We start from the raw sequence: 27,580 nt of genomic DNA, 5'->3' as shown, positions 1-27,580 counted from the left end.
TTTTCTCCCATCTCTTAATGGATAACCATTATAGAACTTTTTTATGATGACCATTATTTACTAAGAAAATTTAAGAAAGATTAGAAGTTTGAATGAATTACTGAAAGATTATATCGACTCATAAAATATAATTCATTAAAATGTTTAAATATCGAAATAATCGTCAAAGATCACTTTGCGTGCCCAGAGCTCATTGGCTTACATGTGAACAAAATCAATCTAATGCATCGAAAGAATTCGCACTCTTAATAATTTTAAACATTTTTCATACCATTTAGTTGAATCCTTTCGAGTACATACATACAGAGAAACCTCGATATTTACGGTTTCACTATCCACGATTTTTTCTAATTCACAGTTTTTTTTGTGCAACTATCACTCGATCTATATACGCGAATTTAAAAAGGCAGTATTCACGGTGTTGACTGGTTTTATAATTTTGTTGCTGAAGATGCAATAAGTTAAATGATTAAAGTCACCATTTCTAGAATATAATATCATGGAAATTTTATTTCAAGGTCAAACTTAATGTGATATAAATTCTGAGTTGTTATTTACGATGTCAAGAAGTCTATTATTTTATTAAACTTAACTATATTTTCAGCATACACTTGCATCAACTTTTCCTAAATTATTTCTTTAAATTCAATAAAAATAAAATATAAATAAGTGCAATTTAACATTCATTTTTAGAGATTAGACATGAAATAAAAAGTAGTTTTACTAATTGAAGCCTCTGAAAAATAAAAAAAATGTCACGACAGCACTTGGTGGCCAATGAGCTCTGGGCACGCAAAGTGATCTTTGACGATTATTTCGATATTTAAACATTTTAATGAATTATATTTTATGAGTCGATATAATCTTTCAGTAATTCATTCAAACTTCTAATCTTTCTTAAATTTTCTTAGTAAATAATGGTCATCATAAAAAAGTTCTATAATGGTTATCCATTAAGAGATGGGAGAAAAAGTCAATGAGTGAAGGATGAAAAAAAATACTTTGCCGGGATTCATACTTATTTATAAGTAGTTAAATCGGAAAATGAGATTTTAACAATGTCATATTTTGAGTTTTAATGAGTTTCACATGTTGTGATGTTAATAGTTTGAATATGTACATATGGTGCATTATTTCAAAAGTGTGATATTTGGAGTGGGTAAAATGGGCAATATTGGAAAAATTGAAAAACTTATTTTCTTCTATTTTAAGTTTAATTTTTCCGGACCCCCGTAGTTTTTGACACTTGATTCTTTGTTTTTTCATGGAATATTTACTTTTTACCTGCCATCATCTAATCCGTTTATTTTCTTATTGCAAACATGAAAATTTGTCACGGAGGGGACACTCACGGAGGGGACAAATGGCCCTTTTATTAAATTTCACGACGACAACAAAGTTGAAAATTTTTTTTCCGATCACGCACAAAAATTGTTTGTAAAAACGAACGTTTTTACGCCACCAGATTCAAAAATAAAAAGTGCTAGCTCAAAAACTCGTCGATCACGGAGGGGACACTTTATTTTACTAGTAAGATTTTCGTGTGTAAGTATTGTTATAGCGAAGCTGCAACTAAGATTTGAATATTCTCCGGGTAAAAATCGAGTACCTTAGTTTTGAAAGATGACCCTCGTATAGTTAGAGAGGTCAAAATTATTGTCTAGCACGTTTACTGGCACTATATTTGTAATGATGTAAAATTTCACATAATTTAAGGACACATTTGTTACTTGTGTACAATTGTTTTGAGACTATTTAAGATGACGAGTAATACAAAAAAACTTTCTCTAGGATGTATAGAATAAGGCCCATGTATCGCAATATAGCTGGATATTTGTAAAAATATTTTTAATGAGTGAAAACAATCGATTCTGAGTTCAGGACAGGTCACGGAGGGGACATTTTGTGTGTTTATCCGGCTGGCAAATCAATGTGGTCTTTTTTTATGGAAATTTTATAGTTGCGGAAGGTAAAATTCGGTAAAATGAAAGGATCTACCGTCTTAGTTTTCATTTTTTTAAAGTTTTCTAATAGCTACAATAACAAGACATGTCATATCACGCTTTTGAAATAATGCACCATATAGAGTGCGCATTGGATTTTTTTCAAAATTGAAAGCCATTCATTGATAGTCTATACACGGAAAAACTTTTGAACATCTTTCACGCTCGAATTCTGAAAACGAATCACTCACGAGTTCTGCTGAGCTCGTATCGTCACCAGTGCGATTCACACCCATCTTGATGTGACTCTCCCAATATCCAGCCACAATTCAGTACTCGGTCTTTTTTAAAAAGAATTAAATGGTACAGTCGAGTAAATTACTATTTAATAAGTGTCACTTTTATTTTACAAAGTGTTTTTGAAATAAATCAATGAAAATTCAAAACACGGGTTACTCATACTTGCGTCTGCTCATAAAAGGATCCGAAACCCATCCTAAAATTCAAATTTTCAAACAAGTTTTCTGAAACTTCTACTAACTATTTCTTGTTGAATTGTCTCGTAATAATTTGTGAATTAGCTGATATTCGGATGCGTTATAATAACTTTGGTTCAGGAAACATGTTTGAAAATATTAATTTCTGAGTCTCGGATCGCGTAAACAAATTTTTTAGAAGTTTAACCAGCTTCTTTGGTTGAGCGTATGTAATCATTTAAAAGTTAATTTTATTCCTATCAAAAGGTACTTTTATAAAAATTTTCAAAATTTCCACACTCACAATAAATGAAAAAGAACGATTTTTGTAAGATTTGATGTTTTGTAACGATTTTTGTTAAATTAAATGTAAGTTTCAATATTAGTTAGCACTCATTCAGAACCCGAGGGTGTTTCGCGCTTGAGACAGAGCATGAATTGTGCTCGACTCAGAGCGCGGATGTATCTCTATGCATTCGAGCGTGAAACATGGTCAAAAGTTTTTCCGTGTAGGCACTGAGGGGGTTTCGTACGCATTGGAAGGTCCCACAAGAAACGAAGTGTATTTACCACGTATTTTGACCCGCTGAATCCGAATTTTCAACTCTCACTTCGCTCAGATGGTCGAGTAATTTGTTATAAACAAATTAATTGTTTATACGGCTATAACTCTTAAACTATTGAATTTTTATCAAAACATTTTTTCATTTTATTGTACACAAAAAGACAAAGATTTCCTTTTTTTATTCGTCTTGATACGACCAATAGAACCGGAGATATGATAAAAATAGTACTCGAATTTTTCTGACTCGACTAGATCTTTACTCGTCGAGCAAAACTCGAAAAATCAACCTAACCTCGTCGTATCTACACATATTTTTTCTCGCAATTGTAACACACTTAACTATTATAATTTCCGTGTATTTTCCTTCGATGATTGAGCAATTGCACTTTATGTCCGAATTTGATATCGCATCTGTCGCATGCGAAATTTTTACGACCTTCATGGACTATTTTTTGGTGTCTCATCAAGCTACATTGTTTTCCAAACTTCTTTTCGCATTTGTCACATATGTAATCTTTGCGACCTTCGTGTACGGTCCTTAGGTGCAAAAGCAAATACGTTTTAGTTCCAAATCGTTTCTCGCACTTGTTGCATGCATAATCTTTGCGACCTCCGTGATTTGTCTTTTGGTGTCTGATCAAATTATATTTTGTTCCCAATTTCATCTCACAACTGTGGCATGCATAATCTTTCCGTCCTTTATGTACTGTTCTTATATGCATGAGCAAACTATGTTTATTTCCAAATCTCTTTGTACATTTTTCACATAAGTAATCTTTGTAAACATCGTGGAATATTTTATTGTGCTTATGGAAAGTTGATGTATTTTCAAATTTCCTCTTGCACTTGTTGCATACATAATCTTCGCGTTCTTTGTGTACTAATTTCTGGTGTTTGAACAAACTGGATTTTTTCTCAAATTTTTTCTCACACTTGTCGCAAGCAAAATCACTGCGGACTTCGTGATCTGATATTTAGTGTCTACTCATATGACTTCGAAACTCAAATTTCTCTTCGCATTTGTCACATGCATAATCTTTTGGTTCATTGAGAAATGTGTTGTGTTGTTTATCGTTTGAAACAACACTGTCATGTTTACTTGAATTATTTTCTAAGACAACTTCCTTGAATTTTTCGTCACTTTTATTCATATTGGTCCCGAAATTAAACGATGGATTCTTCTATTTTGTGCTACGGAAATTGAATAAGTAAAATTTATCTTAGCCCCAGTGAAACAATACACCGATTCATAAGTAAATACATAGAAGTCAACCTTGATACATGTGTAAAATTGATTATGTAATTTAAAAACTTAAATTTGTATTTATCAGGGCACTCGGACAGTACTATCGTATCATTAATTAATAAATGTGAGTAAGACTAAAAAATTGTTAAATTATTGTCCGTGGATTTGGATGCTCTTTTGGTATATTATAGTAGATTGCGAAGAAGTTACCGAGATTCTAGAGCGAAAATGGTACAAATTATATAACGTCAGTTTCCTGATAAAAAAAAGAATATTAAACCATCTCCAGGGTTTAGGAAAAGCTTATAACAAATTCAAAAAGCCATTGTCGGCGATTTGACTCGAAAAGCGACCGAGAAATTTTTTCGATCAATTTTAGCATTAAAATACGTAAAACCGAATATTTTCAGATGTTGAAAGAAGATATTCAGACGAAGCTTCAAGTTTGATACTGAAAATGTAAAAAAGTGATAATTCATAGTTATAGCTGGACGCTTTTTTCGAATGTATTGTCAGTGTTTTTTTTATTTACAACATGTCAGTAATTAAAAAACAACGAGTAAATATTAGGAATATAAATAATATAAATAATTAATTGATCCTGGCAGAGAAGTCATTATTTAGAGTAAAATTTTTACAATTATTACAAAATTGTGAATAGTTGAAAGTATTTCATTGTTTCTTACGAAATCAAAAGATACTTATTTAAAAGATTTTCCAAAATTACATTGCGTACTTAGGTAAGAGTCTTTTACACAATTGTCCTGGGTAGTCAAGATTATGTGCTGTCAAATTGTAGTTGTCAAGTTTAGTCTAGTATCTAACTGATTTGTAGCTAACCAGTCTCAAAGGGATGTGCCAATTTTATGTGTTTGTCGAGGTGGTCCTTTGTGCCGAATGATTCGGGACAAAATTCACATTTGTTGGGTTTGTAATGATTATGTTTTCTATTGGTATGATCATTGAGGTTCCATTTTGAACTAAATGATTTGTTACAAATTTCACAAACAAAGGGATTGATCTGATCATGTACTGTCATGTGAGTTTTTAGAGTATCCTTTAGACTGAATGATTTGTAACAAATTTCACACTTGAAGGGTTTACTCTGAGTATGGACTGTCATGTGAGTTTTTAGAGTAGCCTTTAGTCCAAATGATTTATGACAAATTTCACAATCAAAGGGTTTTTCCTTACAATGTACTAAATTAACATGAGTTTTAAGATAATTTTTTCGTCCAAATGATACGTGACAAATTTTACACTTAAATGGTTTGACCCGATCATGAACTAAACTTATATGTTTTTTGAGATCAATTTTTTGTCCAAATGATTGATGACAAATTTCACATTCAAAGGGTTTGCTCCGATTATGTACTGTACTAATATGAGTTACAAGATGATTTTTTCGTCCGAATGATTTGTGACACTTTTCACATTCAAAGGGTTTGCTCCGATTATGGACTGCACTTATGTGTTTATTGAGAGTACCTTTTCGTCCGAATGATTTATGACAAATCTCACAGTCGAAGGATTTGCTACGGCTATGTGCTGTATTTACTTGATTATTGAGATTGCTTTTTGTTCCCAATGATTTGGGGAAATGTGTAATTACACATTCATAGGGTTTCTTCTCATTATGATCTGTTTCCTCGTGACTCTTGAGGTCACTTTCCAGTTCAAATGATCGGTGACAAATCTTACATTCAAAGGTTTCTTTCTGATTATGGTCTTTGTCTTCTTGACCCCTGAGGCCACTTTCCTGTCCAAATGAATCAGAAAAAGTCTCACATTCAAAGGGTTGGCTTTGATAATGGTCTGAGTCCTTATGATTCTCAAGGTCACTTTGCAGTTCAAATGATCGATTACTAATCTCACATTCAAAGTTTGTCCTTGGATTATGTGTTGAGTCCTTAAGACGTTCGAGCTTATTTTTCAGTTTAAATGATTCATTCAAAATCTCACATTCAAAGAGTTGGCTATGATTATGGTCTGTGTCCTCGTAACTCTTGAGGTTACTTTGCTGTCCAAACGAATCAGGAAAAATCTCAATTTCACAGGATTTGCTTTGATTATGAACAGTGTCCTTGCGACCTTCGAGTTCACTCTCTAGGTCCAATATATCATCTAAAATCTTAGATTCACAGGGTTTGTGACATTCGAGCTCACTTTCCAGTACAAATGATTTATGACAGATCTCACATTCAGAAGTTGTTCTTTGATTATGTACTGAGTCGTTGTGGTGTTCGAACACCGTTTTCAGTTCAAATGATTCATGACAAATCTCACATTTGAATGGCAAATGTATGCTGCCCCATACTATATCCATGTCTTTCAACCTGATGAATAATTGAGATTGATTCGAAAAAACTTTTCAAAAAATGTAACAACATATGTAAAAAAGCAGAACCTCAATGCGTTCTCTCAACTTTTCATCGAACATTTGATCGTGTGCAATCACTGATAGAAAATAAAATTAAAGTAGGCAATGACGATGTACACCTCGAATTTATAAATTTGTAAACATGACTTGCTCGCGTGAGAAATCGACCACACAACTAGCAATTACAGGCACTACTAAATTGTTATAGTGAGGTGATCCCGAGCTTATGGTAGCTTCTTGGCTCTATTTTCCCGCTCTATTGTTAACTGGACATTGATACGCAGTTTTGTACTGTTTTTCATAGCGGGACTCGGATATTGTCAAAACCACACCAAAGTCGTAATAAAGTCATTAAGTCACGCGCATAAATGCATTATTCACATCTCTATGAACCCACATAGATGCTGTACATAATGGTATAGTACACCTGTGGTATTACGAATGAGGTATTTTCTGTCAATTGAACATTAGGTAGTAAAATATCTACAATAATTTAACAAAAGATATGACTTTTACCTAGGTCATTTGTGCAATAATGTAATGAATAAGCAATTCGATTTTTGGCAATAAAAACTAATTATTTTGGCGAATTTCTTATAGTTTACAAAAAGACTTACAAATAGATGATACGTTAAGTCATTTCTAGCTCAGTCTTGAATGACTTCAGGTAAAAAATGACTGCTGAGCTTTCAAATGGAATTTTTCAAAATTTTTACATGGAAAATCTAAAGGTCTAAGCACTGGAAACTACATATTATAGAAAAAAGTCTAATAATACCCGGAAAGAATAGTCTTTCCATCGTTAGATTCGCGAAATTGTAGTATACTTTACAAACTTCATGAACTGCTTTCCTGTGTCTGCGTAATTGCACTTTTGGTCCGAATTTTGAATCGCACTTCTCACTTGTAAAATCATTGTGACCTTCGTGGACTGTCTTTTGGTATTTTATCAAATTGGTTCGTTTCCCAAATTTCTTCTCCCATTTGTCACATGGGTAATCTTTTCGACCTTCCTAAACTTTTTTGGTGTTTAATTAAATTGCTCTGAAACCCACATTTTTGATCGCAACTGTCACGTGCAAATCATTCTGTCCCTCGAGGAGTCTTGTCAGGTGGGTGAGCAAATAAAATTTAGTCGAAAATTTTTTTTACACTTGTCCCATGCGAAATCTTTGCGATTTTCACGGACTGTGTTTTTGTGGGCGAGCAAATGTTTTTTTTTTGTTCAATTAATTTTACTCGGTTATGAAAAATGTACCTTTGGTTCGATTCAATGAAACGAATACAAATATAACCGAAATAATTAATATTTTAATATAATTTTTCACTTTGTGAAACATTTGTTTGTTTGAATCTAACCAAAGGTATCTCCCCCATTGCCGAGTAAAATTAATTAAATAAAACACAGAAAGCATGACTTTGATTAGTTATTTTTGTTCCCGCATTGCTGAATATCTGCCTATGCAGAAGTACAACCTTGGGCAATACTTTTCGTTGGTGAATTATGAATATTTAAAGACAAAATTCAGCCACATCACGAACAAGCTATGCGATAAGCGCCTTTCAAAATTGAAAAAACCAACAGAGAGGGCTACTCTCACTTTTGGGCCTTTTTATACCCCTTGGTATTTTATCTCCCCTTATTATGCCGCATCTAATGAGATTCGAGAGGTCGGCGTGGACGTTGGAAATAGGTGACTATCTGCCCTACCTTTTTACAACTTTTCCTCGAGATTCTTACGAAACATACCTTTATTCGCGCTTCCCTGCGATTGTGGGACTTTTTCCGAAATTTGACCGACCCTCGCATAGTAGATATTTACATAGTGAGTAGCAAGAATTTTATGATGCACCCGCAGCCATCGATCGACAAAATGAGAACTTCTGCGCGTATCTATGAGCATACCTCGCTCAGTTCTTCCAGATTAATGTAACTGCTTTAATAAATGTGACTTATTGGAAAATATAAAATGGTAAAAAGCTATATGGGAGGATCAGACAGATTCACAAAATACATTGGCTGGAGTGAACTGAACATACACTACTTGCAGAGATTTTTCTTATATCAAATTTCAAAAATCTATTCTCGGCAATTTGATTAGAAAAGCATCAAAATGTAAAAAATCGAGTATTTTCAGATATATTCAGACGAATCTCCAAGTTTGAAACTTAAAATGTAAAAAAGAGATGAATCATATTTTTGTGAGAAAGATTTGGCCAATGCATTGGCAGTATTTTTTTATTTACAACATGTCATTAAACAAAAGCCAACGAGTAAATAGTAGAAATATAAATAATATGAATAATTAATTGATAACTAAATTGCGGGATTAAATTATAAATTAACTTTAAACATTTTTTGCGGAATCGTTCAAAGCGAGCAAGTTGAGAATACATAAAATTAGATTCATAGACGTAATATCCGTTTTTCGTTATTTAGCCGAAAGACGGATCCTGGCAAAGAAGTCATTATTCAAAGAACAGTTTTTACAATTATTTAAAAATTGTTAACAGTTGAAAAGATTTAATTGTTTCTCACAAAATCAAAAGATATTTATTTAAAAGATTTTCCAAAATTACATTGCGTACTTAGGTAAGAGTCTTTTATCACAATTGTCTCGGGTAGTCAAGATTATGTGCGGTCAAATTGTAGTTGTCAAGTTTAGTCCAGTATCTAAGTGATTTGTAGCTAACCAGTCTCAAAGGGATGTGCCAATTTTATGTGTTTGTCGAGGTGGTCCTTTGTGCCGAATGATTTGGGACAAAATTCACATTTGTAGGGTTAATTGTAATGCTTATGTTTTGAATTTGTGTGACAATTAAGTTCGGTTGTTTGTCCGAATGATTTGTGGCAAATATCACATTCGAACGGTTTGCTCCTATCATGTACTGCTGTTGTGTGTTTTTCGAGGTTACACTTTCGTCCGAATGATTTGTGACAAATGTCACATTCGAAGGGTTTGCTCCGATTATGCACCGCTATTATGTGAGTTTTGAGAGTACTCTTTTGCCCGAATGATTTGTGACAAATTTCACACTCGAAGGGTTTGCTCCGATTATGGACTGTTATTATGTGTTTTTTGCGATCACCTTTTTGCCCAAATGATTGATGACAAATTTCACATTCAAATGGTTTGATCCGATTATGTACTAAATTTACGTGAGTTTTGAGTACTTCCTTGTATCCAAATGATTTGTGACAAATTTCACACTCGAAGGGTTTGCTACGGTTGTGTGCTGTATTTACGTGATTATTGAGATTACTTTTTGTTCCCAATGATTTGGGGCAATGTGTCATTACACATTCATAGGGTTTTTGCTCGTTATGATCTGTTTCCTCGTGACTCTTGAGGTCACATTGGAGTTCAAATAATCGATGACAAATCTTACATTCAAAGGTTTTTTTCTGATTATGGTCTGTGTCTTCTTGACCCCCGAGGCCACTTTCCTGTCCAAATGAATCAGAAAAAGTCTCATATTCAAAGGGTTGGCTATGATTATGGTCTGTGTCCTTGTGAGTCTCGAGGTCACTTTGCTGTCCAAATGAATCAGGAAAAATCTCACATTCGAAGGGTTGGCTTTGAGTATGTTCTGAGTAATTGTGACCTTCGAGGTCACTTTCTTGTCCAAATGAATCAGGAAAAATCTCACATTCGAAGGGTCGGCTTTGATTATGTTCTGAGCAATTGTGACCCTCGAGGTCACTTTCCAGTCTAGATGATCGATGACTAATCTCACATTCAAAGGGTTGGCTATGATTATGGTCTGTGTCCTTGTGACCCTCGAGGTCACTTTGCCGTCTAGATGATTGATGACTAATCTCACATTCAAAGTTTGTTCTTTGATTAAATTCTGAGTAATTCCGACCCTCGAGGTCACTCTCTAGGTCCAGTATATCATCTAAAATCTTAGATTCACAGGGTTGGCTTTGATTATGTACTGAGTCGTTGTGGCGTTCGAGCTCACTTTCCAGTACAAATGTTTGGTGACAAATCTCACATTCAGAAGTTATTCTTTGATTATGTACTGAGTCGTTGTGGTGTTCGAGCACCGTTTCCAGTTCAAATGATTCATGACAAATCTTACATTTGAATGGCAAATGTATGCTGCCCCATATTATATGCATGTCTTTCAACCTGATGAATAATTGAGATTGATTCGAAAAAACTTTTCAAAAAATATAACAATATACGCAAAAAAGCAGTACCTCAATGTTTTCTCTCAACTTTCCATCGAACACTTGATCATGTGCAATCACTGATAGAAAATAAAATTAAAGTAGGCAATGACGATGTACACCTCGAATTTATCAATTTGTAAACATGACTTGCTCACGTGAGAAATCGAGCACATAACTAGCAATTACAGGCACTACTAAATTGTTATAGCGAGGTGATCCCGAGTTTATGGTAGCTTCTTGGCTCTATTTTCCCGCTCTATTGTTAACTGGACATTGATACGCAGTTTTGTACTGTTTTTCATAGAGGGACTCGGATATTGTTAAAACCACACCGAAATCGTAATGAAGTCATCCAGTAAGGAGCATAAATGCATTACCCATATCTCTATGAACCCACACAGATGCTGTACCTAATGGTATTACACATGTGGTATTACGAATGAGGTTTTCTTTGTCAATGGAGCATTAGATAGTAAAATATCTACAATAATTGAACAAAATATATGACTTTTATCAAGGTCATTTGTGCAGTAATGTAATTAATTAGCGATTCAATTTTTACCGATAATAATTAAGTTTTTTGGCGAATTTCTTACAAGTAAAAAAAAATCAATTCTCGGCGATTTGATTCAAAAAGTGTCCGGTAAATTTTTTGTACTCAATTTTAGCATCAGAATACATACAATTGAATATTTTCAGATACATTGAGACGAATCTCCAAGTTTGACGCTTAAGATGTAAAAAAGAGATGAATCATATTTTTGCGAGGAAATATTTTGTCAATGTATTGACAGTATTTTTTTATTTAAAGAACGAGCAAATGATTGAAATATAAATAATGAAATATAATCATTTGTCCTGAATTGTGAAATATTAATTGATTATCCTGAGTTGCGGGGTCAAGTTATGAATCAATTTTTTGAATTTGTAAAATGTATCGAAAAATCCTACACGATTATCGTCTACTAATTCTCTTAGCCGAAATAGATCCTCGTCGCTCATATATTCGGCAACTTTGCGGCAAAAGGTGTACGGCATGTTCAATTGACATGGGTCAGTCATGAAGAAAACGGCTACTAACAATTCCAAATGTGGCTTTATCATAATGTTTGCTAGGTGTCTCTTAACAATAATGCTCCAGTAAGGTAAGTTACGCAGCGATGGTACACGCCAATTATTCATTTTTTTCATAATCAAATAACCTTCCCGATAACCCATTTGGCAAAGTTCATGGAGAGATATGTCGTCGTTCAACATAATGCTATTTAACGTCGCAACTTCGAGCTCCCATTGATTGATTAACCGTGGACTAGGTTCGTACTTGATATAGTCTCGATACAATTTTGGCTTCATTCTGTCGACTTGTTCATGCAAGTAATTGACAGCTTCTTGTTTCATAAAATAACCAAATCTTTCATAAATCATTAGCTCGTTTATGATAAAGTCGTGAGACGAGTCTAGAAATTTACCCTCTGAATTAGAGAAAAAAAAATTATTACAATGCAATTATCAAAACTATTAAACTTGAAACGGTAAATGGCCTACCTGGGACGCAAGGAATTAAGTGATCGGTATCGTTTCCTCGGATTTTTACCCAACATTTCAACATCCTCCGTCTACCCCAATAGCTCAATCTATAACCAGCCGACTGCAACAATTGCACCACCTCGATCACGTTCAAAGTCAAAGGATAATTTTTCAATTCCAACGTTGTGAAACTCCGACTGAAAATTCTGTACTCGTTCAAGCCGTCCAAACTCGCGCCGTGTTCCAGCAGGCATTTCACGAGGTCCACGTCGAAACAAGACGATGCCGATTGGAGAGGCGTGTCCCCGTGACGATTGCGAGCCTCGATGTCCGCTCCTTTCTTCAGCAGCGCGTCAACGATCCGATCGACGGGTTTCTTTCTATCGCAGAATCGGTATCCGGTGGCGAACTCGTCCAGACACGGCCACGCGAGGGCGTGAAGAGGCGTCGACCCCTCGAGGTCCCGTTGACTCGGATCGGCACCGTTGTCCAGTAACATTTTCACGATATCTCTGCTTCTGTATTGGACCGCGACGTGCAGCGCTGAACACTCGTACGAATCTAGGTCGACGCCCACACCTTCGCTCATGAATCGGCGGACTTTTTCTCCGTCGCCGGCTATGCAAGCTCCGTGGAGGTACGAGTAGCCGTGCTTGTCGCTGTAATTTTTCTGCGATTTCTTCACCAGAAATCGGATGAGTCTCATGGCCTCTCCAGGGGCAGTTACCTTGAACCCCAATAAATTGTCAAAATAATGATTTCTTTCTTTGGAGCCGTCTAGTTCGACTAAATAATGAAGGGCAGATTTCCCATCGTCGAACATAAATTCGTGGATGTTCAACTGAATCGCCTCTAGCAGTTCTATCATTTTGTAGCTGTAATTCTTCAATGCGAATTTCAGAAAATAATTCGTATCTTTGACACTGGAAAATGTTTTCTAATCGTTCAGCGCCGCGGTTAAAAATCTGCGCTCATAAGCATTCGTTCCATCCCATTCGTGCGCACAGCGGCAAAATAGTTCTCGTTTCTCGTCTACGTTGTGTTTGTATGTTAATTCACTCAAACGACTCGGTAATGATGTATTATCGTCGCCTTCTTATGCCATGTTGGAAAAAAATGTTCGATGAATTCAATAAAAAATCTAACACTGAATACGACTGTTTGACCCAAACCACCAACACACGAGAGACAACTTTGTTGCATCTTTTTTTCCACGATTATAAACTGTACCTACTTTTCGATATTGTACAGTAGTTTTTATTTTGAATAAATCTAAGTGCACACATACCCTAACTTTTTTGCAGTCGCAATGAAATTAGACTGGTCCTATAGACGAACTTGTAGATTTCATCGTTACACATTAAATATACTTTCTGATACGAAGACCTAAAATAATATCTACTCGATCATTAGTTTGTAAATTCGAGTCTTTTTCTCTCAAGTGCTTGTGCAGTCTATCTGCGCATGTACCTAATTTTAGATAAAACTTTTATCGTTACAAACGTTAATATGTATGAGACTGTGCTTACGAATTACTACTCAGGGAAAAATTGAAAGAAACGCATTATTTTTGTATGAAACCATTGTCAAATTAAAGTAAAAATGCCACATTTTATGGGATTTTTATAGCTATTTTCAAATCTGTAGTAAGATTTACGATATATGCAACCATTTTTATAATAAATGTGTTTAAACAAAAAAACGTGGTTTTTGAACATTTGTCTTCAAAATAATCGTATTTTTTATCACGATTACGCATTGGGATCGGGTTAAAACTCTGGATCTGGTGGAATACATGCCTATACTAAAAGTTAGCTGCATTGGTTCATCCAGATTCGAGGTGGCAACCACCAGATCCAGAGTTTTAACCTGATCCGAATGCGTAATTCGGTGAAAAATACGATCATTTTGAGAACAAATCTTCATAAAATACCTTTTTTTTGTTTAAAATTTTGTTGAATCAAAATTGTAGACCCCCTCCCCTCTCCTGTCCCGCTATAAACGTCTATTTTTTATTTATATTTTTTCTGAGGCCCTAAAGTAATTAAAAAATTCTTGAAGCCATTTTATAACAATCCAAACAACCTCGAATTTTTCAGATTTTTTGAGTGCTTCAGGCCTTCAGAAAAAATCATTGAAAATTTAAATTACAGGAGTCCCTCGTTATACGCAGTGAATACGTTCCTCAAAAGTACCGCGTATAAAAAAACCGCGGATAATAAGACCTTACTCTTATGGGAGAGAGGGTTACGTTCCTCAACCTCGAGAAAGCACAGTTTATATGTATATTTTACCTACAAATAAACGTAATTGTTGAGTAGTTTATCTATTCATATATGTTTATTTATATTTACAACACATATATGCAATTCTAGGTTTAATCTTTAAAGTAATTTTTAAGTTAACTTTTTCTGCTTTGCTCGTCTCAAAATATCTTTGTGCATTTTTTCATAAATTGTGCAGCTAAATCACAGTAGAGTTTGAAAGTCAAGCTACGCGTCATTATTGGATCATGAGTCATTGCTAATTCACCTGCTCGAATAACTAGATCCATAACTTCGACAATCAGTTTTGAATCAAAAATCGCTTCAGGTGCATCATCAGTCTGATTTGCCGGTGTTTTTTGAGGCAGTTTTCGACGGAGTTTAAGAAGTAGCCATACTTAAATAAATTTATAAATTTTCAACAAATTTAGGTTAATTGACAATTTCGACTTAAGCGTCTACACTAACAAAATTCAAACTGAATAAGATACGTGCGTGAAAAAAATCACTATCTTCGACCCGCGGATACGAAGGGATGGGCTCAAATCGATTAACCGCGGATAACGTATTCCGCGGATAAAGAATCCGCGTATAACGAGAGACTCCTGTATTTAATTTTCGGTGAAATGGTTCAATATACCAAACTGGAGTATTGTTTTCTTAATTCCGACGCCAAAAATCATTTCCTTGAATTTTTTCAGAATTTTTCATTTATGCCGATGAAGCCTAGAGCTGTAAAACCGCTTTTTTCGCGAAAATAATTTTTTTAGGGCGGCACGGAACCTCAACAAATCAGAAAGCTTCTAGCTCTTTCCAGAGCATAGCAAAGATTAATGCAAAATTTTGAAGACATTCATCATACTTACATTATTTTTCAAATATTAATTGATTGCTGTAACAAGGAGAGCTTTTAAGGTCCGGGTCACAGATCTTTACCAAACTTTTTTGGGCGTCTTCTCGTACTCAATACTGAAGCTCCCTGTGCTTAGTTTGATCCAATGGGCCTTGGGGCCCATTTCGTAGAGGATTTTCCACATTATAAAAAAATCGTTGTTATTTTCTATATCGATATAGAGGTACTTAAACAAAAAAATGCATGGATCAAAAGTTTTTTAATTTTTCAATGAATCTGCATGAATTTTTTCAGAATTTTTGGGACCATCTACCACTCTCTTTAAGAAGCCCTAAAGTTGAAGTACTTCTATATCGATACAGAAAATAACAAAGATTTTTTTATAATGTGGAAGATCCTCTACAAAATGGGCCCTAAGGCCCATGGGATCAAACTAAGCACAGGGAGCTTCAGTTCTGAGTCCAAATCCATGACCTGGACTTGAAAAGCTCTCTTTGTAAGTTGCGGGACAAAATTATAAATTAACTTCATACATTTTTTGTGGAATTATTCAAGTACAAAATACATAAAATTAGATTCATAGACGGAATATCCGTTTTTCGTTATTTAGCCGACAGACGCATCCTGGCAGAGAAGTCATTATTCAAACTATTATGAAAAAACTGTTAAGAGTTGGAAAGATTTCATTGTTTCTCACAAAATTAAAAAATATTTATTTAAAAGATTTTCCAAAATTACATTAAATACTTAGGTAAGAGTCTTTCATCACAATTGTCTCGGGTAATCAAAATTATGTGCTGTCAAATTGTAGTTTTCAAGTTTAGTCCAGTATCTAAGTCATTTGTGGCTAACCAGTCTCAAAGGGATGTGCCGATTTTATGTGTTCATCGAGGCTGCCCTTTGTGCCGAATGATTCGGGACAAAATTCACATTTGTAGGGTTTGTAATGCTTATGTTTTCTATTGGTGTGTTTATTGAGGTAACTTTTTAACCCAAACGATTTGCGACAAATCTCGCAAACAAAGGGTTTGATCTGATAATGTATGTTCATGTGAGTTTTGAGAGTACTCTCTTGTCCAAATGTTCTGTGACAAATTTCACATTCAAAGGTTTTGCTCCGATTATGGACTGCACTTATGTGTTTTTTGAGGGTACCCTTTACTCCAAATGATTCATGACAAAGTTCACATTCAAAGGGTTTGCTCCGCTTATGTACTGTAACTATGTGATTTTTGAGAATACTCTTTAATCCAAATGATTTGTGACAAATATCACATTCAAAGGGTTTACTCCGATTATGTACTGTACTAATATGAGTTACAAGATGACCTTTTTGTCCGAATGATTTGTGACACTTTTTACATTCAAAGGGTTTGCTCCGATTATGGACTGCACTTGTGTGTTTATTGAGGTTATGCTTGTGTCCAAATGATTTGTGACAAATTTCACATTCAAAGGGTTTGCTCCGATTATGTACTGTACTAATATGAGTTACAAGATGACCTTTTTGTCCGAATGATTTGTGACACTTTTCACATTCAAAGGGTTTGCTCCGATTATGGACTGTACTTATGTGTTTATTGAGAGTACCCTTTCGTCCGAATGATTTATGACAAATCTCACAGTCGAAGGATTTGCTACGGCTATGTGCTGTATTTACTTGATTATTGAGATTGCTTTTTGTTCCCAATGATTTGGGGAAATGTGTAATTACACATTCATAAGGTTTCTTCTCATTATGATCTGTTTCCTCGTGACTCTTGAGGTCACTTTCCAGTTCAAATGATCGGTGACAAATCTTACATTCAAAGGTTTCTTTCTGATTATGGTCTTTGTCTTCTTGACCCCTGAGGCCACTTTCCTGTCCAAATGAATCAGAAAAAGTCTCACATTCAAAGAGTTGGCTTTGATAATGGTCTGAGTCCTTATGATTCTCAAGGTCACTTTGCAGTTCAAATGATCGATGACTAATCTCGCGTTCAAAGTTTGTCCGTGGTTTATGTGTTGAGTCCTTGTGACGTTCGAGCTTACTTTCTAGTTTAAATGATTCATTCAAAGTCTCACATTCAAAGGGTTGGCTATGATTATAGTCCGTATCCTTGTGACCCGCGAGGTCACTTTGCTGTCCAAATGAATTAGGAAAAGTCTCACATTCAAAGGGTTGGCTTTGATAATGGTCTGAGTCCTTATGATTCTCAAGGTCACTTTGCAGTTCAAAAGAACCAGGGAAAATCTCACTTTCACAGGGTTTGCTTTGATTATGTTCTGAGTAATTGTGACCCTCGAGTTCACTCTCTAGGTCCAATATATCATCTAAAACCTTAGATCCACAGGGTTCGCTTTGATTATGTACTGAGTTGTTGTGGCGTTTGAATTCACTTTCCAGTTCAAATGATTCATGACAAATCTCACATTTGAATGGCAAATGTATGCGGCCCGACATTACATCCATGTCCTTTAACCTGATGAATAATTAAGAATGATTCGAAAAAACTTTTCAAAATATATAACAACATACGCAAAAAAGCAATACCTCAATGTGTTTTCTCCACTTTCCATCGAACACTTGATCGTGTGCAATCACTGATAGAAAATAAAATTAAAGTAGGCAATGACGATGTACACCTCGAATTTATAAATTTGTAAACATGACTTGCTCACGTGAGAAATCGAGCACATAACTAGCAATTACAGGCACTACTAATTTATTATAGCGAGGTGGTCTCGAGCTTATGGTAGCTTCTTGGCTCTATTTTCCCGCTCTATTGTTAACTGGACATTGATACGCAGTTTTGTACTGTTTTTCATAGAGGGACTCAGATATCGTTAAAATCACACCAAAATCGTAATGAAGTCATTCAGTAAGGCGCATTAATGACTTACGCACATCTAATGTACGTAATGGTACTACACACGTGGTATTACAAATGAGGTTTTTTTTGTCACTGGAGCATTAGGTAGGAAAATATCTACAATAATTGAACAAAATATATGACTTTTATCAAGGTCATTTGTGCAATAATGTAATGAATAAGCGATTCAATTTGTGTCGACAAAAACTAAGTTTTTTCAGCGACTTGTTTATAGTTTTCAAAAATGCTTATAAATAGATGATACATTAAATGAGTCCTAGCTCAGTCTTGAATGACTCTAGGCAAAAAATTATTACAGAGCTTTCAAATGGAATTTTTCAAAATTTTTAGATGAAAAATTTAAAGGTTTAACCACTGAAAGCTACATATTATGGAAAAAAGTCGAATAATACCCCGAAAGAATAGTCTTGTCACCGGTAGATTCGCGAAATACTTTGCCTCGATTGAGTTGAATGTGCACTACTTGCAGAGATTTTTCTTATCGACAATCGCAGACGTTCATTCATCTTCTGCTTTTACTGAGATTAGTTTTAGAGGATGTTGGATGATATTAAGGAATAGTTATTGGTTCGAGGCCAGAATCTGCGATGTATGTTGGAAAGGAATCATAAGTGAAATTTTGAGAAATCAATTCATGTATCGATGATTCGAAGAACGAAATGAAAACAAAAAAATTAACGAAAAGAAAAGTCAGAAAATATCAGCACAAGTATCGATGTTTATTTATTTCGGTGACCTCATCATCGTACTGTTTTTTCTCTTGGGCGCGACGCTGCCTGTGCCGATCTATCTCGGCAAGTGCCACTTGTAGTTGAAGTTTAAGCTGTCTTGCTTCCTCCTCTGCCATGGTGATTTTTCTAGGATTTGTGCTGCGTCTCTACGATCGACTTTCAACTTAAAATTTCTCAAACTTAAACACTTTGAGCAAATTTTGACCTTCGATGCGCGACTGCTCAAGCACACTTGCACTGCTCCAAAATCACTCAGGAAACCAAAAAACAAAACGAAAACTTTTCAGACACTTGAGCGTGTATATCCCACTTCTGAATTGTTATAAACGTCAGGGTAGGAGAGCTTTCAATCCAGTCCGAATTCAATACCGATGTAAATTTTTAGGATATTAGATAATTAAAACATGATTTTATATAAATTTTCAAATATTTTTACATTGGATGGGACCGGGAGCGCGAGGCCGTTTTGACCATATTAAATGGTTGGCCATATTAATCGCGTGGACATAATAAGCGGATTCCACTGTATATTTTTATGACGCGATACGATCCGAGATCGAATTATCGCGTTAATAATACACGGGGCTCGTGCAGCCCCATGTAGGCGATGTGCTCGTGTGGAGGAAACATGTATGAATTCGAGCCAAACCCTTTCAAACATGAGTAGCTGGAGATCGTCATCGAGCGCTCTCTGCTAGTATACAATATATATGAGATGATGTATATGGACGATTCTCTGTGAAGTCAAATGGTCAAAAAAAATTTTTGTCCCAAAAATTTTTTAGAAAAATCGGGGCTTTTTATGACACTTTTTCAGAGACCCACAGTTGGGCATTTTAGCGTTTTTCCGAAATTCATGAAAAATCACGAATATTCAAATAATTCCTAGATTAGAGTAGAATGATTCGGAAGTAAAAGTGTCCGGCAACTTTTTTGTTGAAAATTGTTCAAATTTTCAGAAAAAATGTATGCCAGAGTGATTGGAGCTATCTGGGAACTTATAGAGTGGAAAAAACTAGAAAAAACAAAAAACAAGAAGTCTAATCGAGCTCGAACCGGACTTTCATTTCCAAAACTATGTAAAAAGCTTCCTCAAGATGTCAACTAGGCCCACAATGCGTGAAATCACCAAAAACAGCCTATTTTCGACCTTCTTAGCATGTTTTTCGATACATTGTTGTCTACATTGCGTTACACTTTAAGACCCATTACAAAACTTTATCAGGCAGTAGTTGACATGTTTAGTTGAACTCGATTAGATTTCTTGTTTTTTTTTCAAGTTTTTTCCACTCTATAAGCTTACAGATATAGCTCCAATCACTTTGGCATACATTTTTTCTGAAAATTTGGACAATTTTCAACAAAAAAGCTCGTGGTCACGATTACCTTTGAATCATTCCGCTTTAATCTAGAAATTATTTGAATATTTGCGATTTTTCATGAATTTCGAAAAAACGCTAAAAAAGCCAACTTTGCGTCTCTGAAAAAGCGCCATAGAAGGCCCCAATTTTTCTAAAATTTTTTTGGGACAAATTTGACATCGAAAACAACAAGTTTTTCATATTTGCAGAAAAAAAATTTTTTTGGCCATTCGACTTGACAGAGAATCGGCCATATATATGTAGCGGCAGCGGCGGCGGCGGTGACCGGCCGGCATCACGCCGCACACGCATACGTACTGAAGCTCGAGCGCCGACACCAAACGTTCCGTATAGCGTGGAGCTCTTCGGTGCTGCATTTGCGCTCGAGACTTCGCGAAGCGAAGAGCAGCATCAGAAGCAGCGGCGGTAGCAGTCGACGCAGGGCAGTTTTGTGCGCTTATTATATTTTTTTTTTCGACTTGTCTCGCAACGGATCCGCGAAAAAAATTTTTTAGTACCAAGTACAGTAGACACGAGTGCGACACAGAGTATCGTAGAAAAAAAAAATACATCAATTGTATAAAATAAAAAGTTTCGATAACTCAAGAACGAGTGCGTTGTGACGACGACGGCAGCAGTAGCAGCAGCAGCAGCAAAATGAGGGAAATCGTACATTTGCAAGCCGGCCAGTGCGGCAACCAGATCGGTGCAAAGGTACGTAAAGCAGCAGCAGCATTATCGTTGAGAGCACTCCGATATTGTACAAAAAAAAAGATCAATTAACGAACGCGTGCGCGATGCAAGCTTCATAATACATACATCGCGATCGTTCGCGAGCTGCTTTTTTCATTACTATTCTTGATGCGTTGCACTTACGTCTTTATGCCACAAAGAGCCGTTTCATTGGGAGACCAAGAGAGCCGAAATGCCTATCGTTGCGTGAAATCGACGGCTCCACACATTCGTGCACTCATTGATAACGTATCTCTCTCTCTGTCTCTGTATATTATGCTCTCGCTACTTGTGGCAGTACACATCCGCTTCGTGAATGCAGTTTTGCGAAATTTCATTATCTGCTCTTTTTCTTTCGCTCGTGGATCTCTTCGATGCACGCTCGAAATGACTACGATAGACTTGGGGAATGACCGAGTAACAGATTTAAGACGTTACCTGCCGGCTTGGGCTCGGTTAATAATTGACGACGCGCTTCGTCGTACGTGCCGGAATCGCTGCAATTTATAAACGACCGATTATTAACTCGATGCCGAGTCGATCTTCGTCGTCGGGCCCACTAACGACGATCGTGTCTCAGCCGTTAATTGCTCGCTGCATAAACGTATGGTACACTCGTGCAGATCATAACTCATTACTATATATAAATTATTGTCAGGAACGATCGAGTCGCCCGCAACGAATGCGCTCCAACTTCGACACGTATTCCGTAGTTTACTATTAGATTGGAATTCATCGGACGTGGCAGTTTTAATTGTTAAATTTGAAAATTGTTAATCTTGCCAAGCTCGACCCGCGATCGCATATTATCGTGTAGCGCGCTTTATCCGCGATTCGATACGAGTGACATAACGCGCCCGCGATTTCGCCTGCATCGAATCGTGTATCGCGATCCGTACGTACGGTCGAACGCGTCTCGTTTCTTTCTTTCTTTCTCTCTCTCGCTCGTTTTCTCTGCGTGATTAAACGTACTCCCGTGTGTGTGTGCGCGTGTGCAACTCTTTTCTATTTTCATTCATCCGTTTCGTTTCATTTTTGATTCTTTTTTTCCCTCTTTTTGTGCAAAAAAAAAAATAAATAAATAAAATAAAACGCACGCGTGAAAACGACGATTCTTCCTCTCTCTCGCTTACGCTATCGCATAATTGTATTTACTGCTCTTGGCTCCGTGCGTGGATGACGAGAGCTTCTCTCTCTCTCTCTCTTACTCTCTCGTTGCGGAAACGGCTAATTTTGTCGCAGTACGCGTGTGTATTATATTTAAGCGCGTCTCGCACTTTTTGCGCGCGCGCGCGCGTGTGTGTGAGTGCGTGATGTATATCCACGAGAAACGCGCGAGCTTAAAGGGTACCACGCACAGCTGCTGCCGAGTCGAGCTATAAGCTAAGAGAGAAAGAGAGAGAGAAACTCAAAAGCGTTCGTAAAGTTGCGTTTTTCTTCCTCTCGAGAAATCTCGTTACGATAATTATGTAGCGGTCTTTCGGGTAGAGATGACTAATTTCGAGGTATCGATCGCTTGACGCGTACACGACACCACCCGTCGTTTACGTGCGCGCGTAAATATAAGCGTCTCGTGACATTGTTACAAATAGAGAGAATTAGCCAAGTGCCGCCGTCGCTCCCAGCAATGATGTGGCGTGGTTTTGTTTTACCCCTGGTTTTTTGCCGATTGAGATCGAGATTCTGGTCGGAAAGATTCTTCGAAGTAATATCGATGCGGAATGTGCGTTGATCGACGACGGCTCGTCAGGGTTTGATGCGTTTATTCATTTTTTTTATGAGGAAGTTCTTTGCCTATCGATTGGCATCCGTTTTGTATCTTCAATAAAACGGTCTAGTATAATTAATCACCCATCGAAAAAATCTCTATAAAAATTCAATATCGGATAGGTTTTTATTTTTCAAAGTCATACTCGTTCTTGAATATTTAGGCTTGAAATTTATCGTTTATCATTTTTTGAATATTTTCCAAAATATTTAATATGCCCCAGACAGAATCCACACACTTACATTTAAAATTCTGAGTTTTCTAATGATGAAAAATACATGTAGGCCCACAAATTACAATAATATTTGACCGTTAAAATTAATGTCTACGATCGTTTTGATGTCGGGATGAAAATGTTCATGTGCCGAAAATACAAACAGAATTAAGATAGAGGGAAGAGGATACTGGCTTGTGATTTTTTATACAGCAGAGCTAATAAAATGAAATTTTCAGATGATCTGAGTGCAGCTTGATCGGTACAAAAAAAGTCAAAATCAAACTAACCCCACTCATATAAACTATACATTGACTCTCCGAGTCACTTGAAAAAATACGAAGAATCAAAAATATTTTTGAAATAACCTTCAAGTCCAGTTTAATATTGTTTCATTGCTGCATACTCGAGTATACAATTAGTTTTATTGAACTTATTTTCATATTTTAAAATAGTACATTGTTACACAATTTAAACTTTCTTGCACATTGACAAAAATATTTCAAGTTTGAAAATAAAGATGCCAATTTATCATTTCTCAACTTCGTTGTCTGAAAATACAAAAGATGGAGAGATTAGAAAAATTTATAAATTTATTATTTAGATGGTAAAAAAAGCAAGTACCTTTTAATAAACTGGACTTTTTGATCAACTAGACCTTTGTCAACTATATCAGATAATTTGGCTTTATTTTCTTTTGTATCGATTTCACCGGCTTCGTATATTCTAAACAAATCTTCGTTTTTCAAATTCTCGATGACCATATCGCAGCAGAGAATCGGCAGTCGATAGTGTATCAGCTTTTGAAAAGCATCGAGTGCCAACCTTTCAAAATATCTTCTAGACATTTTTTCACAAAGATGCCTCAAGCACAAATCGCGATATTTTTCGGGGATTTTATCCAAATTGTTTAATCCCTCGACCTCGAAGTAGTTCTTGTATGTGAGAAATTTTGCAGCTTCTTTGGGTCGTAACTGGATTAGATCATAGAGCGACAGACTAGGAATGATAATTATCTCTTTGGCTTTGCTCGTGAACTCCTCTTCGTCGTACCAATATTTTTCCGACAAATCCGGTGATTTTTCGAACAATCCGTACTTGACGAACAATTTAATGATCGTCAGGACATCGCTTCTGCTCAAATCATATTCTCTATCCTCAAGACGTTCAAGGACGGTTAAAATGCCAGATGCCAATTTCAATTTATCCCATTTGCGTTTGATTACGTCAAATCTCTCGCAAAAGTAACTCTCGGAGGGAAAAACGAAACTAGACAGATCAGCCCCATGATCCAAGAGTACATCGACTACAGTCGGTGAAAGATTCATCACAGCGAACTGCAGCGGAGTCCGACCGCATTTGTCTCGAGCATCGACCCGCACCGTTTGCCGAAGATCGCCGGTGATCCTGAAGAATGTCTTCGCCAATTCGTCATCGCAGTTTCTAACGCAAATAAGATGCAAAGGTGTACATACGTCCGCGACGAGTACATTGGGATCGGCGCCTTCTCTCAGCAGTAATTCGACCAGCTTCGAGTCGCCGTGGCGCAGAGCCAAGTGCAACGGCGTCCAACCCCACTTGTCCTGGGCATCGACCTGCACCTTCAGCTGCATATCATTGCAGATCTCGAAGAATAGCCCCAACAGGCCGGGATCGGCTTGTATCGTGCAAATCTTGTGCAAGGGCGTTGTTCCGTCGTTCTTGGCCAAATTTGGATTGGCTCCATTCCTCAAGAGCCATTCGACCACGTTCTTTTGGCCGGCGTAGCTCAGAGCCACGTACAACGGGGTCCGACCCGACTCGTCCCGAGCGTCGATCTGCACCGTTGTTCGCTGGTTGCGTCCGCAGATCTCGATGAACTTCTCCACGAAGTCGATGTCGTTGTATTTCATACAAATTACATGCAGAGGCGTGGTCCCTTTCTTGTCGGCCAAGTTCGGATCGGCGCCTCTCTTCAACAGCGACTCCACCACGATCCTCCGTTCGTAGCGCAGAGCCGAGAGCAGCGGCGTGTCACCCGATTCGTTCCGAGCGTCGATGTGCACCGTCTGTCGCATATCGTCATTGATACGGAAGAATAGCTCGAACGAGTCATCGTCGACTCCTTCCTCGCAAATGATAATATGCAAAGGTGTGGATCCTTTTTCATCAGCCGAATTGGGATCGGCGCCTCGTCGCAGCAGTAATTCGACCAGCTTCAAGTTGTCGCGGCGCAGAGCCACGTGCATCGGCGTCCAGCCCCTCTTCTCCCGGGCATCGACCTGCAACGGCCGCCGGATCTCGTCGCAAATTTCAAAGAACCACTCTGTCGAGTCATCGTCGTCGTCCATTTTTCGCCATGCAACGTGGTGCAGAGGTCTCCAACCCTCGGCATCGGCTAAATTTGGATCCGCGCCGTTGCGCAGCAGCCACTCGGCCGCCCGCTCGTTGCCCTCTTGTAGAGCCAAGCGCAACGGCGTCCGACCCAAATAATCCGGTGCGTCGACTTTCGCCGTCCAGCCGCGGATCTCGCTGATTATCCCCAACAATTTCTCGGCGTAGCCGTTCGCTCGCGGGCTCGTGGCAACGTAGGCGAGTGCCGCGCTCGGATCAGCGCCGTTGCGCAGCAGCCACTCGACTACGTTTCTGTTGCCGTAAAACAGAGCCACCGACAGTGGCGTGCGACCCCACTTGTCGCGAGCGTCCAGCCGCACCGTTCGCTGCTCCTCGTCGCAGATCTCAAAGAACTTCTTCAGAAAGTTCGCGTCGATGGGTGTCCTGGCAATGGTGTGCACAACTGTAAATCCATCCTCGTGGGCTGCGTTCGGATCGGCCCCTCGTCGCAACAAAATTCCGACCGCTGTGCAGTCCCTGCTTTTCACTGCCAAGCCCAGTGGTGTTTGGCCCTCGTTGTTCCGGGCGTCGATCCGCACCGACCGCTGCTTTTCATCGGCGATCACGAAGATCAGCTCCAACAAGCCGTAATCGGACGCGCGATGCTGGCAAATGTTATGCAAAGGTGTGCATCCCCTGCGGTCGGCCAAGTTCCAATCGGCGCCTCTTCTCAGCAGCAGTTCGACCACTTCTTCTTCTTCTCGATTGTACACGGCCAAGTGCAGCGGCGAGTCGCCGGTTTTTCGCCGTACGAGATTGGGACTCTGGCCGAGCTCGAGAAATTTCTCGACGATATTTTTCGAGCCGAACAGGCAGGCCACGTGAAAGTGGCTCAGGCCGGACTCGTCCGTGTGATTCGCGTCGAACCGATGGTATATTTTAAAAAGCTGCCTGACCGTTTCTTTGCTGAAAAGGGTCTCGCGTTTGACCACATGGTGCAGCGGCGTGGTGCGAAGCAGCACTGGCTTACCGTCTTCGTGGAGGTCGGGCTCGTCTCTGTATCCTGTCCTCGCCACAAAACTGATGAACTCGTTGGAGTAGGTTCTCACGCACTCCAAGAGCATCCACTCGATTTCTTTCCTTTGAAAGAAATCTCGAAGATCAGGCAGATGCTCTTGCCATCCTGTGATTAAATTCTTGAATTTACGGAAAAATTCTCGACGCTCTTTTCTTATCCCCCAATCGAACTGCGGTCGTAGGTTCTTCAGTATTTCTAATTTTTCTTCGTCTGTCTCGAAATTGTCGTTTTCCATCTTGCCACACACTCGCACAGAGAAACACTATAGCTTATGATTAGTAAAATTTATTCGTTTTAATCACTAGACTCGATCGAAGCGATCTTTACTCTTTGAGATCTACACGTGTAGTGTACTGATGCACACGAACGGACCACATAAAAATTTTTTCGAGGTTGGATGACTTGGCGCAGTCGCATCGCAGTGCTGTCAAGAAGTGGCGATGCAAATGGCTGAAGTGGTCTTCGTTACCGACGAAGATTGTGCAGCCAAAGTAGACTAGTTTTGAATATTGAAAGTATTGAAAACTTTTATTAATCACGCGCTTAATGGCTTTTTGGAACGAACATTCTGTATTGGAAAATAAAGCTGTTTAATTACACTGAGAAAAAAATTTCATATTTCATATTTCACAAAATGAATGAAATGATTAAATAAAATTAATAAAATTATGATTACTTCGATGAAATATTTGATTGGCAGACATACTGAGTAAATATTTCACTAAATTGACGAAATGCTTCATTGTTAAGATTACTTGATCTATCAAGTTGATGAAACTAGTTTCATTCAAAATATTGTTATGAAATATTTCATCAAAACAACAAAATATTTCGTTGGTATATGCCAATTAAATATTTCACTAAATTGACGAAATGCTTCATTGTTAAGATTACTTGATCTATCAAGTTGATGAAACTAGTTTCATTCAAAATATTGTTATGAAATATTTTATCAAAACAACAAAATATTTCGTTGGTATATGCCAATTAAATATTTCACTAAATTAACGAAATGCTTCATTGTTAGGATTACTTGATCTATCAAGTTGATGAACCTAGTTTCATTCAAAATATTG

General features: G+C 37.4%; 4 protein-coding genes across 4 annotated transcripts in view; 1 reads left to right on the top strand and 3 right to left on the bottom strand.

Moving 5' to 3' along the window:
* Positions 1-4,825: 4,825 nt before the first annotated feature.
* On the bottom strand, positions 4,826-6,783 carry LOC106653960 (zinc finger protein 728-like). The gene is made up of 2 exons (XM_014373628.2): positions 6,638-6,783; positions 4,826-6,566 (listed from the first exon to the last, which is right to left on the bottom strand). The coding sequence occupies exon 2, from the start codon at positions 6,554-6,556 to the stop codon at positions 5,066-5,068; it is 1,491 nt and encodes a 496-aa protein (XP_014229114.2). The 5' UTR covers positions 6,557-6,566; positions 6,638-6,783; the 3' UTR covers positions 4,826-5,065.
* A 2,044-nt stretch (positions 6,784-8,827) lies between these two features.
* LOC106653959 (zinc finger protein OZF-like) lies at positions 8,828-10,982 on the bottom strand. Its single transcript, XM_014373626.2, has 2 exons — positions 10,818-10,982; positions 8,828-10,746 (listed from the first exon to the last, which is right to left on the bottom strand). The coding sequence occupies exon 2, from the start codon at positions 10,734-10,736 to the stop codon at positions 9,393-9,395; it is 1,344 nt and encodes a 447-aa protein (XP_014229112.1). The 5' UTR covers positions 10,737-10,746; positions 10,818-10,982; the 3' UTR covers positions 8,828-9,392.
* Positions 10,983-16,192: 5,210 nt separating this feature from the next.
* On the bottom strand, positions 16,193-18,120 carry LOC106653928 (zinc finger protein OZF-like). The gene is made up of 2 exons (XM_023461544.1): positions 17,968-18,120; positions 16,193-17,896 (listed from the first exon to the last, which is right to left on the bottom strand). The coding sequence occupies exons 1-2, from the start codon at positions 17,991-17,993 to the stop codon at positions 16,282-16,284; spliced, it is 1,641 nt and encodes a 546-aa protein (XP_023317312.1). The 5' UTR covers positions 17,994-18,120; the 3' UTR covers positions 16,193-16,281.
* Positions 18,121-21,023: 2,903 nt separating this feature from the next.
* LOC106653994 (tubulin beta chain-like) overlaps positions 21,024-27,580 on the top strand; it is a 29,987-nt gene continuing 23,430 nt past the window's right edge. Inside the window, exon 1 of the mRNA XM_014373675.2 lies at positions 21,024-21,113. Within this exon, the coding sequence (XP_014229161.2) occupies positions 21,057-21,113 (57 nt within the window). The 5' untranslated portion in view covers positions 21,024-21,056. The remainder of the gene's footprint in view (positions 21,114-27,580) is intronic.

This window comes from Trichogramma pretiosum, unplaced genomic scaffold (assembly GCF_000599845.2).
Source record: "Trichogramma pretiosum strain Unisexual culture from Peru unplaced genomic scaffold, Tpre_2.0 scaffold135, whole genome shotgun sequence".
NCBI lineage: Eukaryota > Metazoa > Arthropoda > Insecta > Hymenoptera > Trichogrammatidae > Trichogramma > Trichogramma pretiosum.
The sequence above is the reverse complement of the archived record's forward strand: the minus strand, read 5'-3'. Positions and strand labels throughout refer to the sequence as shown.